The sequence below is a fragment of the Diadema antillarum genome, unplaced genomic scaffold, assembly GCF_040938485.1.
Source record: "Diadema antillarum isolate AM-2024a unplaced genomic scaffold, OU_Dant_1.0 seq00002823_RagTag, whole genome shotgun sequence".
NCBI classification, from domain to species: domain Eukaryota; kingdom Metazoa; phylum Echinodermata; class Echinoidea; order Diadematoida; family Diadematidae; genus Diadema; species Diadema antillarum.
The window spans coordinates 1-20,418 of NW_027273419.1; the positions used below are offsets into that span (position 1 = coordinate 1).

The 20,418-nt window shown below is 41.0% G+C and overlaps 2 protein-coding genes across 2 annotated transcripts; one reads left to right on the top strand and one right to left on the bottom strand.

Moving 5' to 3' along the window:
• Positions 1-4,404: 4,404 nt before the first annotated feature.
• LOC139715120 (plasma membrane calcium-transporting ATPase 2-like) lies at positions 4,405-6,505 on the top strand. Its single transcript, XM_071626733.1, has 3 exons — positions 4,405-4,615; positions 4,861-5,063; positions 6,137-6,505. Exons 1-3 carry the CDS (start codon positions 4,483-4,485, stop codon positions 6,503-6,505), a joined length of 705 nt encoding a protein of 234 aa, XP_071482834.1. The 5' UTR covers positions 4,405-4,482.
• Positions 6,506-7,010: 505 nt separating this feature from the next.
• On the bottom strand, positions 7,011-19,693 carry LOC139715121 (transcription factor Dp-1-like). The gene is made up of 7 exons (XM_071626734.1): positions 19,649-19,693; positions 18,382-18,429; positions 16,815-16,989; positions 15,994-16,209; positions 9,845-9,996; positions 9,117-9,283; positions 7,011-8,076 (listed from the first exon to the last, which is right to left on the bottom strand). The coding sequence occupies exons 3-7, from the start codon at positions 16,929-16,931 to the stop codon at positions 7,907-7,909; spliced, it is 822 nt and encodes a 273-aa protein (XP_071482835.1). The 5' UTR covers positions 16,932-16,989; positions 18,382-18,429; positions 19,649-19,693; the 3' UTR covers positions 7,011-7,906.
• Between the last annotated feature and the right edge of the window lie 725 nt (positions 19,694-20,418).

The window sequence follows — 20,418 nt, forward strand, 5'->3', positions numbered from 1 at the left end:
GAAATGTACAATAATGGTTGTTGTTACCATGGCATCAGGCTGTCAACAACCAATCAATTTTGAGCATTATGGTTGTTTTTTTTTCTCTTTCAGCTACAGGTACTCTGAATTGTAAAGAAAAAAAAGAGGAAAAGAGAAGCTGCATTTACCATTACACAATAGGGCTAAGGCATCTTAAGTCATGAATTATCAAGGGATCCCTCTTTTGGCAGCATATTATCCAATCTTACAAATGAGCAGTTTAATAATTAATTAGAATTATTTATCGACCAAGAGCACATGAGTTCTCAATTACAGACAGAGTTTCTCAAAATAGCAAGGGAGCCCTCTGTGGGCAGCACATCATCTAATCTTATTATCCCCATGTTCAAGGCTGCTGCAAAGTACTTCATGTTTCCAACGATTGTCATGGAATCGTTCTGATCTCAATTTGTCTTGTAGCATCGTCCGATGCCGATGACGATGCCTTCTTTCCGCCAACTCCCGAGCGTAAGATGTCATGGTGTGGATTTCTAAAAAAAATTAAATAAAATAAAAACAAAAGCATGTTTGCTCCCAACAACATTGCTGTGTTAGAGACAATATTTGAGATGCAGTTGGCAGTGTGCATACAGAAGACTTGCGATAGGATGTTAGCAAGTTAAGAGAAACTTTGCCGATTTTCATAGAATGCGTATTCCAGTCATAAGATTTGCTGTGAACTTTTTTTCTCCTAACCTGCATCATGAAAGTGAGCTGAGACTTTTGGTGTATTACAGGGTTTTCCACTGATCATTAAAGGACAAGTTCACCTTCATAGACATGTGGGTTGAGTGAATGCAGCAATATTAGTAGAACACATCAGTGAGAGTTTGAGGAAAATCAGACAATCCGTTCAAAAGTTACGAATTTTTGAAGTTTTTGTGCAGTCACTGCTGGATGAGAAGACTCCTACATCGATGTCACATGCGTACAACGATATAAGGAAAATAAAAAGAGAATTTCACAAAACTTTACTTTTTTATTAAAGTGCACACTTCTTCGACTTGTTACTGACGTATATTAAGGGTAATATTATTCCCCCTGCCTTCTGAAAGAGAGAAGTCGAGTGTTCTTTTGTTATGCAAGAAAAATGGAAAAATGTTGATTTTTCTTTATTCTTTCTTTATATTGTTGTACTCACGTGACATCACAAGCTAAAGTAGTCTTTTCATCCAGCTGTGACTGAGCAGAAACTTCGAAAATTCATAACTTTTGAACGGATTGTCCGATTTTCCTCAAACTTTCACTGATGTGTTCTACTAATATTGCTGCATTCACTCAACCCACATGTCTATGAAGGTGGACTTGTCCTTTAATTTCCAGTTTATGCCTCCTCTGTGGAGGTTACTGGAAACAAAATTCTATTCCTCCTGGTCCCCAGACTCCCCCCCCCCCCCCCCCCCCACACACACACCCTTTGCAGTGAGTGGAACAAGACAAGGATGATTTTGTCTTTGTCTTCCACAGAGTTCAAAAGAAACTGCATGTGCATGACGAGAAAACCAGAGATATTAATACATATTCCAATATTCTAACCCCCCCAAAAAAGAGGAAGGAATGAATGAAATTGCAAAAATAACACATATCAACTGAAGCCTGGCATCTGATTCAATATGTGGCTGTGAGAGAAACGATACAGCAGTTTTAGCTTGGTGTTGTTTTGCCACAAAGCTTGTGTCCCATTTGTGGCGCAGTTTTGTGGAATTTTAAGGCTGAATTGTGGGCTGACGGCTTGTGCATGAGTCAGACTCTAACACTGCCCTCTGGAGACTATTGTGCACTATTGATGTCATTGAGGCTGTAGTTTCAGTTCCAAATTTTGTATGGGTTCACTAATACAATTTTTACCAGGTACTGCATAATGTTACCTCAGATTTGATGAAAATTCTTAGATATGTTACTCATGATCACAGCAAAATGCTTGCGTGAAGTATATATTATGGGAACTTGGTTGTATCTTCATGGCATTTCAAAGATTCTTAAAGCACTCACAGATAATGACAAAGGACTCAAATCTTTGTTGTTTTCGATGCCAGATTTGAAAGCTGACTGATGAAATGATATTCAACATTTTGATGTGTGCAACCATCACCAGGCTATATGTTTTGATGACATTTGAAGCACTTACCTCCTCGAATGGATTAGACCCACTCGGATTAAGATTAATTGAACAGTGTTCCCAGAAGGGTAAACATCTTCATGGTGTGGTATGTCACTTAAACCAAAAGACTTCTTGCGTCAAAGTGTCCACTGATGTATAGCGAGTCTTGCTCGCAGTGATTGTCACTTGAGATGAATGTGGAAACCGTGGAGAAAATGGAGGGAAGATACACCGGTATACACGTACACCTGGATGAATTGAAAAGCAGTCGTAAGTCGAGAAATATTGCCGCAGAGAGAACCTGCCATGGAGACTTCATTCAGTGCATGTATTTTCATCAGATTATCATTCTAGTGTAAAAAGATTTGATTGAATAAAGGGCTGATTTTATGACTTCAGACCCATGCTGGTACAATGTAGATAAATGGATGCAATCTTTACACCCAGTTGTTCCCTCCACAACCCCAGGTGCATGATTCTATGGTGCTTCTGTTCACAGATACAGTAAAACCTGTCTCTAGTGGCCACCTGTCATATGCGACCACCAAACACAATTTCCCCCCCCCCCCCCCCCCCCCCGAGAAAAGCCATGTTACTCATAGCGGCCACCTGTCTACAACAGCCAATTTTTTTGTCTCCCTTGGGTGGCTGCAGTAGACAGGTTTGATTGTACATTGAACATGAAGACTTTGTATATATGAGGGCATTCCTCCCAATGAGGTTCCAATGACAAGGAACATTGTGAGTGTGTGTGTGCATAGTACAGGTGGTTCAAATATCATCGTGGTTGAAAGCCATGTTAAGATATATTTGATATCATTGTACAGTTGTATTCCATTTATAAATGAATGGATGAAACTGTCAGAGTTCCCATGTGTATCAAAGCAGTGAGCACCTCACCACGCTGATTAGGACAAAAAAGAAAAAAAATCACATAACATTGTTGGTCCAGTATAGGAGTGTCAGATTGCAGACCCTGTACTGTATCATAATCACACTCAGAATCAGCCATCTACAATGTACTTTTATCCCTACTGTAATATTACTTGACATTCGGATCACTTGAATACAAATATACCATGCATTGTTTTGATTAAAGAGTTGGTCTTATTTTATAGCCAAGTTGCTGTGAAGATGAACTTCAACTTTGGGTTTTGTATCTGGAAAAAAAAAAAGTGTGTTTGATGAAATTACAGCATGAAATCATAGCATGCTCCAGTTGATTTCAGGAATTTGGCTCTTGACTGTTGACGGTAAGACCAGAAAACTTTGTTTGTAGATGCCAGAATTCACTGCTATAGCAACCACAATAGGAGATGCACAAAAGTTGGTTTGTTGGTAGGTGTAGTATTGAGGTAGCCTTCCTTAGCACTCCAGACAGCATGCAGTCCACTGAGCAAGCTCACGTGCATGTAATGCAGGGAGTCTCGTACATGTATGCTGCCTTGCCTGCCAACTGCCATTTTGATCATTCAGGAGTGATGATGGACTTTATTTATTTAATCTCACTAATTACTACATGGTAATGCAAAGAACTCCCCTGCTTGTACGCAAACAAAACAGAACAGAAAATTGGGGGTCATTACCCAGTAAATTTTAGTGTAAGGTGCAATCGAAGGCACTTTTGATGTGCAGGATTAGTGTCTTTATTTACCAAGATGAAATTAAATCATGCCCTTGCATTTAATGATGAACTATGTCACATTTTCATGATGTAATTTACCCTCAAGGACCTCCGAACAGGTCTCCCTACAAACTGTCATCCATCCATTCACTCAAACATACATGTATTTGATGACATGCTTCTGTGAAAAGGAGGCCATCTGTGAAAAAGAGGTCACAGTAATTGAAGCAGCCGCACACAGATGACTTAATTTTCCAAGATCGCATCATGATTGATTGTATGACTGGAGTTGTGCTGTGTTCCGCTTGTATGATTAATCAGTGCTCGTAATACACTCATGAATTTTTCTATCGATTATTTGGCATAGTTCCATGCATAATGAATTTTGATGTTCAAATGATAAACATTTGTGATGTGTAAATTTTGCCTGCTCGCCAGTTTTGAGGTGCAAGGTGCGTGTGCAGATTTTTAAAGCCATTGGTAGCAAACTTGGCTCCAGGTTGATGAATAGACACTAAGTATATTAATTATGTGTTACAACTAACAACTGATACCACATTGATGATTAATGACAAGTCAGTGTAGGGAACTATCTGAGATTGACCGCAGTCTTTATGAACACACAGTACACATCCAAATATTGTGACCGGTCACTGCCCTTGTCCTCCCTGCAGCCAACAATGTTCCAGTGGACGGCAAGGCCGACGGCAACCTGGACACCGAGACGCCGGACACGATGCCCGGCGAGGCACCCCACCAGGGCAACAAGAAGAAGATGGTCATCCCGGAGAGGGACGAGGGCATCTCGGAGGGCAAGTCGGTCCTCCAGGGCAAGCTGACCAAGCTGGCCATCCAGATTGGCTATGCAGGTGGGTCTTAGGGTGACCAATGTCCACTGAAAGTAATACCACTTTGAACTGACCATAGGCCAGATGTTCATGTCAGACTGCTGGGCTATCAATGCTGTAAGTGTAGAGTGCTTTTCTAAACTAAGAACATATTTGAGGTGGATTCTTCATAGTGGAACAGTGTATTACAAAATTAGCCCTGTTTCTTCAGGGCAACTATGGGGATGATGAGAAAATTCTGACAAAGTTTATCTTGTCGCCCGCAGGTTGCACCGTCGCTGTGGTGACGACCCTGGTGCTCATCATCCGCTTCTGCATCATGACGTACGGCATCCACAAGGAGCACTGGACCAACAGCCACCTGCAGGAGTTTGTGGACTTCTTCATCATCGGCGTCACCGTGCTGGTGGTGGCCGTACCGGAGGGTCTGCCTCTTGCCGTCACCATCTCGCTGGCCTACTCCGTCAAGGTAGGCGTGGCATGTGGGATGCAGCAACCGTGATTGGGAGCTGTTCGTTAAAATGGGTTTGTTGATACAGAAGATTAAAGGACAAGTCCACCTTCATAGACATGTGGATTGAGTGAATGCAGCAATATTAATAGAACACATCAGCAAGAGTTTGAGGAAAATCGGACAATCCGTTTAAAAGTTATAAATTTTTGAAGTTTCTGCTCAGTCACTACTGGATGAGAAGACTACTACAGCTTGTGATGTCACATGTGTACAACGATATAAAGAAAATATAAAGAAAATTCAAAATATTTTCAATTTTCTCGCATAATAAAAGAACACTTGACTTCCCTCTTTCAGAAGGCAAGGGGAAATAATATTACCTTTAACATACATCAGTGACGAGTCGAGGAAATGAGCACTTTTTTTCAAAAAGTAAAATTTTGTGAAGTTCTCTTTATATTTTCCTTGTATCGTTGTACGCATGTGACATCATACATTGTAATAGTCTTCTCATCCAGCAGTGACTGTGCAATTACTTTTAAAATTCATAACTTTTAAACGGATTGTCCGATTTTCCCCAAACTTTCACTGATGTGTTCTACTAATATTGCTGCATTCACTCAATCCACATGTATATGAAGGTGGGCTTGTCCTTTAATGAATACCCCAGTGCCAACATTTTCTGTAATCATCCTATCCCATATGTATATATGCAGCTGTTTGATGGGGTGAAGAGGAGTTCTTTTAAACAATTGACTAACATTTGATGTTATTTGGATGCTTGCACATCCTTGAAAAAGTTCCTTCGATGTCACTCTGCTGATAATGACCCAGGTCCCAGTGTAAGAAGAAGCCACAATTATTGTAAGTTTTGACACATTTATTTACCATAGTAGCAACCATATTGCCCTCTGATTAGGTGTTGTCCAGCTGCTGCCTCAGTGATTTCAGTTTCTTATGTGTCACAGTGGACATGTTATCCTTTCTAGAACAAGACTGCTCGTCTTAATTTCAGGCAGTCATTTGCATTGTATGTGACTAGAGCACGGTGATGGTGCTTACCTTCTAAATTTCTTCCATCCCAACAGAAAATGTTGAAGGACAACAACTTGGTCAGGCATCTCGACGCCTGCGAGACCATGGGCAACGCCACGGCCATCTGCTCAGACAAGACGGGCACACTGACCACCAACCGCATGACCGTCGTCCGCAGCTTCATCGGCCGCAAGATGTTCCTGGAGACGCCCGGCAACAACGACATCGACAGCGAGACCCGCCATCTCCTGGTAGAGGGCATCTCGGTCAACAGCAGCTACTCTTCCCGCATCCTGGTGAGTGCTAGACAAGGTCAAAGGTCATGTGGTAGAATTCAAGAAAGCGGTGAAGCAGAATCCATCCTACAACTAGCCACAAGTAATACCTCTTTGAGGAAATGGGTACAATGCTGCCCTTCCTGAACACATGAAACCCTTTGCAGTTCCTTTCTTACGGGTCCAATGTATCAGTCAATGTCTCCATCACACATGTTATATGAAGAGTAGAGGTTCTCCTCCAGTATTCAGATTTCACTAGTTCAGGTTTTTAAAGATCTAAACATGTCTCCTTGCACTCTGCAGCTTTCAAACTGTAGGAACTGCAGTTAATGGCTGATGTTGAATGACCCATCACCGACATATGCTAATATTCTGTGTTTGGAACGAAGAGACATCAAAATTAATTTGAAGAGATGTGAAAAGCAGAGTTATATATATATATATATATATATATTGTCTCTTAATGTTAAAAAAAAAATTTAAAATACACAAAGGTGCTTTTATGAGTGGTTAGTGAACATATCTCAGAGAAGAACATTGCCCACCCGTTCATGTAGTTATAGACTACACATACTTGAAGGGTATCACAAATTGCACGTACCAGGGAAGAATCACAACTAATTCAAATTGAAAACTGATACAGACCGGTGTAACCTGAGAGACATACAGTGTACTTTGGCTCACTATGAGGCAAGACCATTTTGGTTAATACTCTTTACAAGTGATGTGGTGATACTAAGGAGTGGGAAATAAAACAAAACAAAACAAAACAAAATCAAACAGTATTCAGACAGACGACAATTTATAATGTTTGCCAGACATTTTAGGTGACATCCTGTTTCTGCTGTATTTATAGAGTCATAACCACAAGATGAGTGTTGATTCACTATAAATTTGAATTTAATCAACCAATGTTAATGCATCCATCTTTTGATCAAAGGTGATAGAACAACAGAAAGTATCGTAAACATCAGCTTCTTGACCTCAAACGAACTAATCTGTATCCCAGACTTTTCACTGTTCCAGTATCCCACCAGTCGTTGGAGAACACTGGCTCACTGCCATCACCACCACCGTTTCTTGCAATAAGCCAGTTCGTAATTAGCTCATGTGCACGTTAATACAAATGACCTATTTTCTTAGTCGGTTAGGCACTTCACTCGTATTCAAAGCAACTGATGCGCACCGAAAGTTTGCCCGGCATAACAATTTATGGAATTCATGTTAAACAAAAAATGATCTTGCACAGCGAGACCAGGTGACCAGCATGGTCCGTCAAACAACCCTCAGGGGAAGTATCCACTTCTTTGTTTTGTATTGAATACATTAAAACATGTTTATATTCGTATTGCGAAATACCAGGATTGCTGTCAGGTGGATGTAATGGCAAGTATCATGTACAAGGATTGCATGAATAATCATTAATGACATATGCTTATCTCCGTGAATTTAAAAACCATCATGCGTTTTGGTACCAATGACCTTTTTCTGCTCATGTGCAAAGTAGAACTACGAATGGCTTATTTGACCGTGTGGGGGCGGGTTCTACGGGTCAGCCAGCCTTACCTCGGCGTCACTGGAAAGGGGAACAGCGAGGGGGGAGAGCTGGGGGTCGCCCGGTAGATGAGGCCTGGATGTACCCTGTGTTTGGATCCCGCTGGGACCAGCAATGATGGAGGTACTCGTGGCACTGCTCTGTGACTGCTTGGCCATATCTTGGGACGCACCAGGGGGTGAGAACAGAGAAGATTACCAAAAGTTTGGATAAGTTTCAATGACAATATATTATTCCCTTCATTACTGCAATATATCTCAAATCAACGTTATCCTGAATCATAAAAACTATATATGCATCATACACATCACATATTTCACACCTATTCCAATATCACTGGATGTAAAGACCATTCAAGGTTTCCAGCCATGTGAGACAGTAAATGTGTGTTAATTAGCATGTGGTCACTACAGACAGGTTAATAGCTATCATCACACTACATTCTTTAAAGGGAATCAAACTCAGTTGTCTCATGGACGTGAGATCTTTATAGACAGATGGCCACTTAGGCATGTCTGCCTGTGTGTCATGTATGTCCACATTTTAAGCATGTTGCTTGTAAATTTTTCAGAGTGAACATTTCTTGTCCGATACATATTCACAAATCATATAAATCTGTGAAGGTGTGTATCTATACCGTATATTATTGTATCAATCTTTCTGTCTTTTTTTTTTTAACCTGTGCAACTTCGTTTACATTAACAGTGTTTTCGGAATGACAGAAGACAGAATGAGTATAAGCAGATATGATTAATTGCATTCTAGTCCAAACATTCATAACAAGAGATTATTAAAAGAGAGGGGTGGGGATATGGAGGGGGAAAAGGAGTTTGTTGGCAGGGATGAATTAATGCATTCTATTGTCAAAGATCCATAACAAGAGAATACTATACAAGCTGTTATTTTCGTGTACAGATATTTTTGCGAATGAGGAGGTCAGAGACACTATCGCGAGATGTTGTTTTCGCGAATTTTGACACCAACGGTATCATAAATGCATATTACCTTAGTGCAATGCGACAATTTTGTGTGCTGTTCAATTCACGATCTGACCGTGATTCGTGAAATTTGCAAAAATTAAACCCTCTCGAAAATAACAGCTTAAACAGTATTGAAAAAGAAGGGTGAGGATATGGAGGGGGGAGGTAGAGGGGGGAGTGGGGTAGGGGGTTTCTTAGCAGGGATGAGTGGTGGTCTTACCCAGGAGGTACGGCTCCAGAGTCTTTGGTATCATGGTCTTGGCCCTCTCCAGGTCGCTCTGTGAGCACTGACCCTTCTCCAGCCCGTAGGCCATTCCCATCCGCTTCAACACCTCGATGTCATCGTGGATCTGGAACGTGTCGTTGAAGTTGAAGAGGTACTCATACCTGGATTGATGAGAGAGAGAGAGAGAGTTTGAGTTTGAGAGAGAAAGGAGGCTGAGTGAAGGCACTGCTACGTGACACCAGGGGCACATCTCACAGTAGAGACAGTTTGTGTGTTTGTTTGTCTGTTTGTTTGATTTCCATTTGAGAAGATGACTGGATAGCCCATATTCTGCTGCACCAGCGAGTCTTCAATGTGGTCCAGCTGGATATGAAGCAGCACCACTTCACAGGGCTATGCATCCTGGGGGGCATTTCATGAACCGTTTTGTCAGATACTTTTTTGATGATATTAAATGAATTTGTTTGAAAGTTGCTTTTAAAAGGACTTTTGTTCAATTTCTGTCTCCCCTTTTTTTTTTTGGCAGCAAGGCTTGTTACACTCCTGCCTTCAGCCACACTACTCCACTAGAGTGTACACTCTGCAAATTGTTTTGTGCCTGTCAAACAAAACACATCTATACAAGACACATCCGCGGAAAGATATCGTAAACCCATACTCAGCTGGGGGAGGGGACAGGCATGTGACGTTCACACCAACAATCGCCCTGATTGAGCACTCACTTGTCATTCGATATGCTGCAGTCGATGACGGTTTTCTTGCTGGTATTGACGATGATGTAGGGGAGGTGAATCGCTGAATTGGTGGTCGGAGGGCTGGACCCGCTCTCTTCTAGCCTCTTGTTTCGTGTCACGAGGTTCTTGAAGGCGATTTGCTGCATTGGGTGTAAGGGGAAATCAATGGTTAGAGGATTGTCACTAATTGAGGGATAACACACAAACACACACACTGCACTTCATTTCACTCTGTCAAATTGTGGCATAATTGGAATGGCATTGATCTATATTCCATGGCATGGATTAATTTCATATGCACGGCAGGCGATGGATACATGCTAACCTGTTCCACTGATACCACCAATATACTCCACGCAGGTTTGTAAAATGTATGAAGGGCTGTCTCCAAAGTCACATTTCTCAAATCACATTTAATTGCAACTTTACCAAAAAGAATCAATGCACCTGTGATCATTTCTAACCTTGAATCATAACTTTAAACCTTGACCCAATGGTACTCTGAGATTCAAGCAAACTTCAATTTTACTCAAATATTGTGAAAAAGAAACGGACAATAACTTCCTACAGTCTGCCCACTTCCTCATTTGGATAAATTCATAAATCTTTAGCTCCTGTGTAGTAACATTAAATGTGCAAATCGAACATTTATGAATATGCAGTAATAGTATGCAAAAACAAGATATGCAGATGATATGTAAATAGTCCCAGCTGAGCAGTTTCCACACAGGAGGAAGAGGATCAGATTCACATACCAGGTAATTTAGACAGAATGTGTGCATGTAAACAAACTTTACCCTTTAACTCTGTGTTGTTTGCCAAATTATATGACCATAGATGTCTGAAAACTAGCTGGGAATGAATAGAGATTATCTAATCCCATAATCCTCACTGTGTCACCATGGCCTTTCTGTTGGACTGGGGCACATTGTCATGCCTCAGTGGGGTGTTTAGCTTACAATTAGGTCAAGTTTGGAGGAATTAGCTGGATGCTGATGGAAAAAAAAGCATGGCGAGTTTAACAGCTGTGTGCCTGGCAATGTAAAGGGTTGACCAGCTTACAGTCTACACAGACTTGCTGGGCTTGCCTCTTCCCCTGTGTCTGCCTGGCACTTCAGGTGCCTCCATGGCAGGAACATAAAGCTGCACTCCAAATGGGACATGTAGTACAGGAACTTCCTCAAGTGCTCCACAAATTACCCCTTTCACAACCATCAAGTCTCAGACACCACTGACACCTCATGTAGTGCAGCGGCTGTTGGACACGATGAGCTTAAACAGAGAAATCCACAAGAGCAGTCCACTTGACTTGTCACTGAAGTGCACTATGACTCAGGCCCATTTCCGCTCTGAATACCAGTAATATGGAAATATAGAGTTCACTTGCCAGTGTGTCTGACATTCACGTTTTAACACACATGCTCAATGGACTCCACTTGTATAGACAAGAATGGCTTAAGAAGCCATGCTCAAATATTTTCAGCCCAATAAAATAAAAAGAAATGGAGATTGATAAAAGATTGACACCACTTACATGAAGAAATGAATATTATAGTAAACTGCTTCAAATCCATTTTGAATACTTTCTCAAGGTACTGCTTTTGAACTTAAATAAAAACAAAATTAATAGAGAATATGCAAAAACAGCAACAAACACTTCTTTCCCTGTCATGTTTCATCAAACAAACAAAAGCAACAACACCAAAACCAAATTTACACCATGTAGCCAATTTTGTGAATGTGTGGTGATTAATCAATCGCACAGCAGAGGCGACTCTTTGAATAACAACATTCCTTGCAACCAACACCAACCAATACCAATATGACAGAGGTTCCATGCTGGGCAAAGATTGACTGTCATTAACATGCACAAGGACATTTAAATTATCTCTTGAACTCTCTCTCACACCAAGCCAGCCAGCCTGCCAGGCATTTTTAAAAACCTGAACAATTGGGAAAGGTCTCATTGCCCTTTCACTTTCAATCTCTGGGTTGATGCACACAAAAAGCTCAATCTCTCTATCAACAGTTGTTGTGTTTTCTTTCTTTTGGGAGGGGGGTGAGGAGACTTTCATTATGGTAATGGCCAAGACTTTGAGGAATGCTGCCCCATCCTACCCCTCTAGTGAATCAAATACTCCAACAACTGACCTCTCACTACGGATGTCCCTTTAATCATCCCTTTAATCATGTTCTCAACTAGACAATTACTGTGTTGTTTGAATCATCTTTAGTTACGATCTCTCTCTTTCTTTGTCCCTTGCAGAGTCAGAGATCGATGAGGAAGGGGTCAGTAAATTGGACATAGGGCCATGTAATCTGGTGTAATCCCTGGAGATTAGCTCGGTCAAGTTTTTTCAGTTGGTATTCATGTTGTGCCAACAGCCACCCTCCCTTTCCTATTCAGCTTGGGGCAAACAAAGCAGTCTAATTTCCGAGGGTGGTGGATGAGATGACACGGTTGAGCGAGCTTGACATGGTTTCTCATTCACTTCATATAAAAGAATTACATGAGTCTGGCAGAATAAAATACTGCATAAACCCTGAACTTCAAAGACCATATTAAAACAGGATGGGTTCAGAATAAGCTGTGCTTCATGAAGCTGAGCAACATACATGTCATTGATTAAGAAGGATTTTTCTTAAAGAGGGACAGGAACTAAATAGTGAAGACGAATACAAAGACAAGGGGGGGGGAGTGCAGACAGATTATTGGTAGCAGTATTACAATGATGAACAGAACAGATGAGGGAGGAATCTGCTAAGTGATGCCAGGATCTTTCGTTGAACACTAATGATATGTCTCCAGTGACACATCGCAGCAGAAAGACAAACATTCAAGAGTTTCAAAACATACACGAAATGGACTTGAAGACGGAGGGGGACACGAAGGAGGAAATACATGGTTTTTCATACACTTCAGGTACACACATCATAGCCTCACATCGCTGTGAACATTTGTTTCCTGTAAAGCTACACTTTTTGTCTGCATACATGGTACATTTGAAGACCATACAGCTCATCATCATAAACTAACCCAGCGCTGCACGACACCGATCTCCAGGAAGTCGGAGGGTGGTTAACCCTGTCCTACCCGCACGGGACACGGCCCAACTTGTGCACATGCTTGCCTTTGCATGCCGCACATGTGTGTGCGTGTGCGCATATAGTGCCAGTGCATATGAATGCAAATTTCTCTTTGGCATGTTTTGCATCTTTTCTCTGTCACCCACATTAGGCACATCAATTCTTGACAATACACATTCTCAAGTTACTCCACCTCCATGCAAAATAGTGCAAAGATCATCCTTCATTCACTCAGTAGACGTCAACAGTGCCAGAAGACTCCGGGAGCTGAAGGGTTAAATGGACGGCAAGACTCCAACAGGCACAGTGAAAGTGAAAGAAGGCGACATTGTTGTCACAGCCAATTAGGGCCTTGCAGCCCTTTTCCGCTTTCCTGGAAACTCGCCTCATTGTCTTCTAAATCTGGAGCTTCCCAAAACTACAACAGGCTATATATAAACAAACACTGCTAGTCCTAGTTGTGGACCGACTCTCGCACTGCCGGCAGTGTATAGCATGGATTCACTTTTATTTTCTTCCAAATACTAGATAATATATATAACATTTTCATGCAATCAACAGGATGTATTTGTTGTAAATGGCTGCAGTTTCTATGTTCCTACATCCTCCATTATGGGAAAGTGGAAAATATGAATCAATATCACCAATATATGCACACAAGGCACCAACATGGATACAGATACATAGGGCTATTGCCCTATTTTGTTTTCATTCATGAAACATTACATGGGTATACTTCAATTCTCACATGGCTGTGGTCATCATAAGTAACTTTGTTTTCTAAACGGAACAACACTCGTGCAAAATAATTTAGTGCATGATTATGACAGGAAATCTCACATATCTCCATTTTTTTCTCTTTTTCGATTTGTGCTTTCTAGAAACTGTGCCAAGGTTTTTACCAGATATGAAATATTGGCCAAGGATGAATGCCTGACCTTGTGTGTGTTGAGATTTCAAGGAGGAAGCAGCGCACCAAAGCACTTGAGATATAATTGACATAAAATTTGATACAGAGTGGCATGACCGCAACGTGATCATTTCATTTCTGGGATATCTACACTGTAGAAAAGTTTTTTTTTTTTTTTTTTTAATAATATTAATAATTCAAAAAAGTGTTGAAGTCTTGAAGATGTCTCTGTGACCCCTCCCTGGCTAAACATAGTCTCACTGCTGTCAGCTCTGTCTGTACATGCAACTGCAAATGCAAAATTTGAACAAACTCTTGCAAGATTTTTGGTATCGGGCAAACATAGATTATGAACGGACATTACTTATCTTCACAAAATTGTCAGGCATTGGTATTTGTTTTGTTTTTGTTATTTTTACAACACGAGCAAAGAGGATTTGATTTAAGAGTGTAGTCTTGCAATTGTGGCTGGTTGTGGTTTTGTTTTTGAGGGGAGTGGAGGAATTTCTGCTAGCAAAATTCAGATGAAATCATATCACATCACTTTACAGAAATGTTTAAGCAAGTATTATCCATAAATAGGAGACAGAAATATCACTAGGGATTGCGGTGGACTATGACCACTGTAAGGGGATATATTGCAATATGAAAACCAAACATGAAACGGGAGGCCTGTTGATAATTCTCGATCGGATGATGCATGGTAACATGAAATTTTACCCCATTCCCTTTGGTAAAGAGAAAAGAAAACAAGGCATGCCACAGGAGGAGGGGTCATCAAGGCATTGTAGACAAATATATCAAGTGCAATGGTCCTCTCCGGCTGAATGAATGAAGATGAACATATAGGGCACTGCCCTACACCAAATGCCTCATGTAGTAACTCATACAGACACCTAAGAACAACCTCAGAACACATAATATAGATCAGTGCTTCTCCACCAGTGGGCCTCGGAATTCTCGCAGGTGGGCGGCAATGTCTTCCCAAAAGAAAGATTTTTAAAAAATTGTATTTGATCTACACATGTAATTGGGCCTCAAAATAACTTTGTAGGGGCCAAAATGGGCCTTGGATTTTTTTTTTTTTAAAAAGGGAAATAAAATGTTAAGAAGCATGAATCTAGACCCCGTTTACAGTGCGGGGCTGGGCCGGGCCGCGACCGAGCCGCGGCCGAGCCCAGCCTCAATTGCGGGGCCGAGTCCCACAATTTTGTCCGTTTAGACTGCCGGGATCGGCCGCGCTTTTAATTCAAACCTTTCAATATTTTGTCGTAGTGGCGCTCTGCTTGTAAACAATCATAAATTGGTATAGTCTGGTTTTCAGACCCTTTGCCAATTGGATTCCGTGGCGACGAAGTCGCTGTTCAAGCAAAGGCCTTTGCCGAAGGAAAAATCCTTTGCAGGACAAAATCACGTTAAACTATACTAGCTTTCAACGTTGAGGGGGTCAATATCCTGAATAGCGAAATAGTACGGGCAGAGGGTTTGGAAGCCAGACTAAAATTGGCCGCCCATTTGGCCCAGTTTGCGCTTACACTGAGAAAAGTCTGGGCTCAGTCACGGCTCGGCCACGGCCGAGACCACCTCCAGAGCGAGGCCAAATGCGAGGCCGATTTTGGCCCCCATTTGGCCTTTTGCGCGTTTACACTGAAGCGGGGCTGGGCCGAGCCGCGGCCGAGCCTCGCACTGTAAACGGGGTCCTAGATGGCAAATAACCTCCATATGGTTTAAGGACATGCAATTTTTAAGTTCACTTTCTCCTTTCCCAATGACGTTTGACCACCTGTTTCTGTTTAGAATGACAATGACATTTTCACCTGGTGGCCCTGTAAAGTTAATTTAAAGTCTCTTATAACTCATTCAAAAGGGGAAGAGCAACTATGGATGTAACTTGTGGGGAAAAACAAAACAAGTCAAGTATGCAAGTCCCACTGCAGTGCTTGTAGAAGGAAAAGGCCAAAGGAAAAGGCCAAAGGAAGGCCAACTTTCAAATGGCATTGGTGGCTTCCATCACAACAAGCCACAACAGTCAAGATGTTTGATTTATGGCCCCAACAGGCAGAGACAAAACAGATGAGGTACAGGTAGTTGCTAGGCGGCAGAGACAAGAAAGACGAGGCGGTTGCTAGGCAACACCTACCTGGAGGATGAGCTCTTGTAGCTGGGACTTCTTTTGCCGTATCCTCTCCAGTCGCGCCTTCTTCTCCGTCTCCAGCTTGTCGCACTCCTGGCGGGAGTTGGTGGGCAGGCCGATCCAGTGGATCTCCTTCTTCTCCTTGGAGATGATGTTCATGGCCATCAGCACGTTGAGGGCGTCGTAAACCCGCCGCCTGATGTTCTTCTGATCGTACTGATGCTGGTAGGTGAGAGCGAGATGGAGTGAGAGCAAAGATGGGAATGATGATAAGTTACAACATCTTCATGCAGCATACTGTTACAAAGGCCTCAAAGGGTAAGGGGCTTATTGCAAATTCTAGTGATAACATTCTGTGCCAATACAAACGAGACACTGCCCAACAGCTGGATTGAACTTTATATCCTGAAACAAACTTTCTCATTTACATCTCAAGCTAACTGAACAGTCTTCTTACGACTGAAGAAAAAGGGAGAAATTAACAAATAAATACTTTGATTTTCATAACTTAAATGCATAGCATCATGACCAATCTAAACACCTGAGGCACTATTCTGACCCACACCAAATGCCATCATCTGAGAATAAAGTCTAGAGGGAAATTTGGAAGGCTTGCACAAGAAAGCATTCCCTTTTCACTAAGCCTGGCCAAGGTCCAAGGCAGACAATCATACTACAATGGGAAAAACTAAAGCATTTGGTTCTCCAGAGCAAGCCGCTTGTCCAATACCAGTCAACTGTTAGCTTTAGCCGGCACCACATATCTCTGCCATGTAACCTCACGCAGCATCATGTGTGGATAAAGTGTCAATCTGCACTGCGCTCACCTGCTCCGAGGGAGGTAGGAACTGGTGGGCAGGTTGGCTGAACTCCCGGACGAGCTCGTCAGCAACCTCGTTGTACGATGTGACCCCTTTCTTCTGGACCTTTTCGCAGACTTTCATAGAGAAGTGTCGTAGCCCCTTCGACTCCTTTTCCCTCTTCTTCCGCTTGCTACTGCCACTGCAAAGTGAAAAAGACGAGCCACAGTACAGACACTGTCAATCATATATAAAGCCACTTCACAGTTAGCACTAGTCTGCAATGACCTCTCCAACCACAGACTTTGCAAAACATGGAATAGTCTTCAAGAAGAGCAGTTGAAAACAGCCATGCAGGAAGTGTTAATTTACATGTCAGTGCTGCATGAATGGCTTTTGTTAATGTGACTGAAAAGAATGCACATTCACTTGTAAATACCAATCTGCACCTGGTTCATTTATAACACAGTTGTCATGAAGCCCTATCTAGGTTTTGAGTACCTCAGTTGCAATTCCATTTCAAGAGAAGGTCTGCAATGACCTTTATCTGCACAAGCTCAGATTGGAACTATGTACTGGCTTATTGTGATCCAGTACAACATTTTTGTTTTATTTTGTTTTTTTTTCCACCTATGGTTCTTTAGGATTTGTAGTACTTCTATGAGTCAAATAGTTGCAATTTCTTGCAAAAAAAACCCCAACAATTTCATTCTTTTCTCTCTCTCTCAATCACACAGTGATACTAATGATATGCATAGACAAGTTGAACCATACACAAGGTGATCTACACATTGAGGGCACATTAGCAATTCTTCAAGGCTAAAATACACGTAACAAATCATAATACTGCAAAGCAGAACAACGCTTCCATAAATGTCTGTCTTTGAGATATACCATTTCAACAGGAACGTACACGCAATTCTCAAGGCCATTGTCGACAGATTTGGCAAATGGAACCAGTTCATTGTCTGAGGAAGATAGTCAAGTACTGATTCTCTGTTTTCTAGAGTATAAACATTGTCACAGGACACCAAATACCCGCAGGACATAATTTGATCTGCAGCAGACACTGTTCAGTCACAATGAAATGTATGTCAGTGAACGCAAAGGACTGTAATGCCATGTGAGGGGTCATCAAGAGTGGAATGATGTACGAAAGCTGTAAAAATTGCGGTAGATACTACACCGAAACAATATTGTGAAAAAATGTTCATGATCGAATGCACCATTTGCTAATCCACACAAACACACACACAGTGATATCACAGGGTTTTTGCTATGATGCAACATTTCAAGCATGAAATATTTTCAATTCAACTCTTAAGCATTCACGTTGTTTCAGTATGGGTCTTCACTTTTCTTTTTTTTTTCTTTTTCTTTTTTAAGCCTGTCAGAGCCAGTATCATGTCTGATACAGTAAGTAAAATTCAGTATCTGTCTCTGTCAGAATATTTCATTATATCTGCTAACTTCGAAGTACACCTCATGTGACTTTTCATCCACAACCATAGACAATACAACTGTAGAATACTGTGAAATGAAAACATCGCTATGGGGTACACAGAAATTTCTGGTATTATGTGCGACAACTCACTTGTCGCTGTATTCATCTGAGAATTCTGCTTTCCTCTTTTGTGAATTCCTGTAGAGAAAAATTGCAAGAAAACACATTTCTTTACCATCTTCTGAAACTTGAGATATTGTTATTCAATTATGAATCATTCTTACAAGAGTTTCAATTGTCAGATTTGACTTATTATGATTTCAGAAAGTTCTGCAGAAAACAGGTACGAAAGAAAACTATCAGCCAGTGTTTACATTTCATTCATTCTCTGTTAAGACAGCATCATACACATGTATCTATAATTATTTAAAATCAATTCTGAGCTCAAACTTCAGCCATATTCAGAAGATGCAGCAAGTGTGATTATTTGCATGTAGTCCCACACATACTTATCTGTGTAGGCAATATATGACAAGCATTGTATCATGATACTGACAAATATTTTGCTACAGGAAGAAGCTTCACAATCAATTGATCACAAAAGAAAAAATATCATTGCCAACAAGAACAGTATTTCAAATTCTTTCATGATTAATAATGTACTGGTCATCTTTTCATGGCAACAGTCAATTTCCAATAATTTGAATTCATAGCCTGAATTCAAAATTCCAAATGCTTCAAACATCCTCAATGACTGAGCTTGACTCCAAACTACGGATCATTTTAGTCTCTCTCCTTCTTTTTTTTTTTTTTTTTTTTGGGGGGGGGGGGGATGGTTCAAGTTCATAATCATTGGAGTCATTTACATGTTCTCATTTAGATATGATGAACATTTGCGTTCAAAGTGTCGGCATTATCAGTTCATGAAATATCGCACGCCTGGGACTATCTCTGGACAAACAGTGAAGATGTGCAAGCTAAATGGGGATCCTGTAAAATACCTGGGCAGTAATCCAGCACTGATAGGTGTACAGAAAAAAAAATCAAAAAAAAATCGATGGTACGAGTGTGAGGGTTGGGATTGTCCTTTTACATAAGATCAAATATCTTCAGCACGAGGCTCTTGTGAATATATAATACATGTTGTATAGGGATACAGACACATTATAGTTTATATTGTCACAGCAACAGGAATATGTTGCAACTAAAGAAACATGGAAAGTGCACATACAGTTCCCAGTACTTGTTGAACTTCATACATTGTATACATGCAGCACAAATTCTATGGTGTCTTTAAGAGGACAAAACAAGGCAGAGCAAAAGAAGACACTGTGAGCTCCACAGGTTTATTTGTTTGTTTGTTTGTTTGTTTATTTGTTTGTTTGTTTATTTGTTTGTTTTTTCAGCGTATACTCACGACCAGCTAGGAGACTGGATCTGGATGGGTGTGCCAACATACTGGGCCTGGATAGAGCATGACAGAGCATGCATTATTTGTATAATAGACCATGTGTCCTATGGAATGATGTAACAATATACCAGTACTATATTATATTATCTGACAGGGTTTTGGGGAATGATATAATAATAGATTTAGTACATTGCACCGCCTACCAAGTCACATGCCCATCAAGCTAAAAGCTATTATGCATACCAGCAATACTAAAAAAGTTACCACCTGCTCACGGGAGTCAAATTTGAAATAAAATCTCACCGGTAACTTTAATTAACCTGAGTCGTCACGCACTCACAGAATGATGTGGGGCATGAAATAATCTATTCTTACCCAAGGCTGAGGACCTCTTGTCTATAGCATTTCTCATAAATTGAATGCCTGGTGTGTAGAGAGTTCATACATGTGACAGTGTACAAGGAGTTGTCCTCTCTTTAAACACATTGTAGAAACTTGTCTGTGTATTTTTTTTTCAGCCTGCCCACCTAGCCTGTAAAAGTCGCATGTGACAATATGTTACTGTCTACAGCAAAGTAAGTCTTATGCTTTCATGAGGTAAAATTTGCACTGGAATTCCTTGTATACTGTAAAACAAGATATATTCACGGCATGAAAATTTCGCGAATTGGAGCCGATGACCTTTCTCGCGGCATGAAATATTTTGCGAATTGCCACTGGTGTCCAATGCATATTGTGTAGGCAAGAACTTTCGCGTGCATTTTAATTTCACGAAT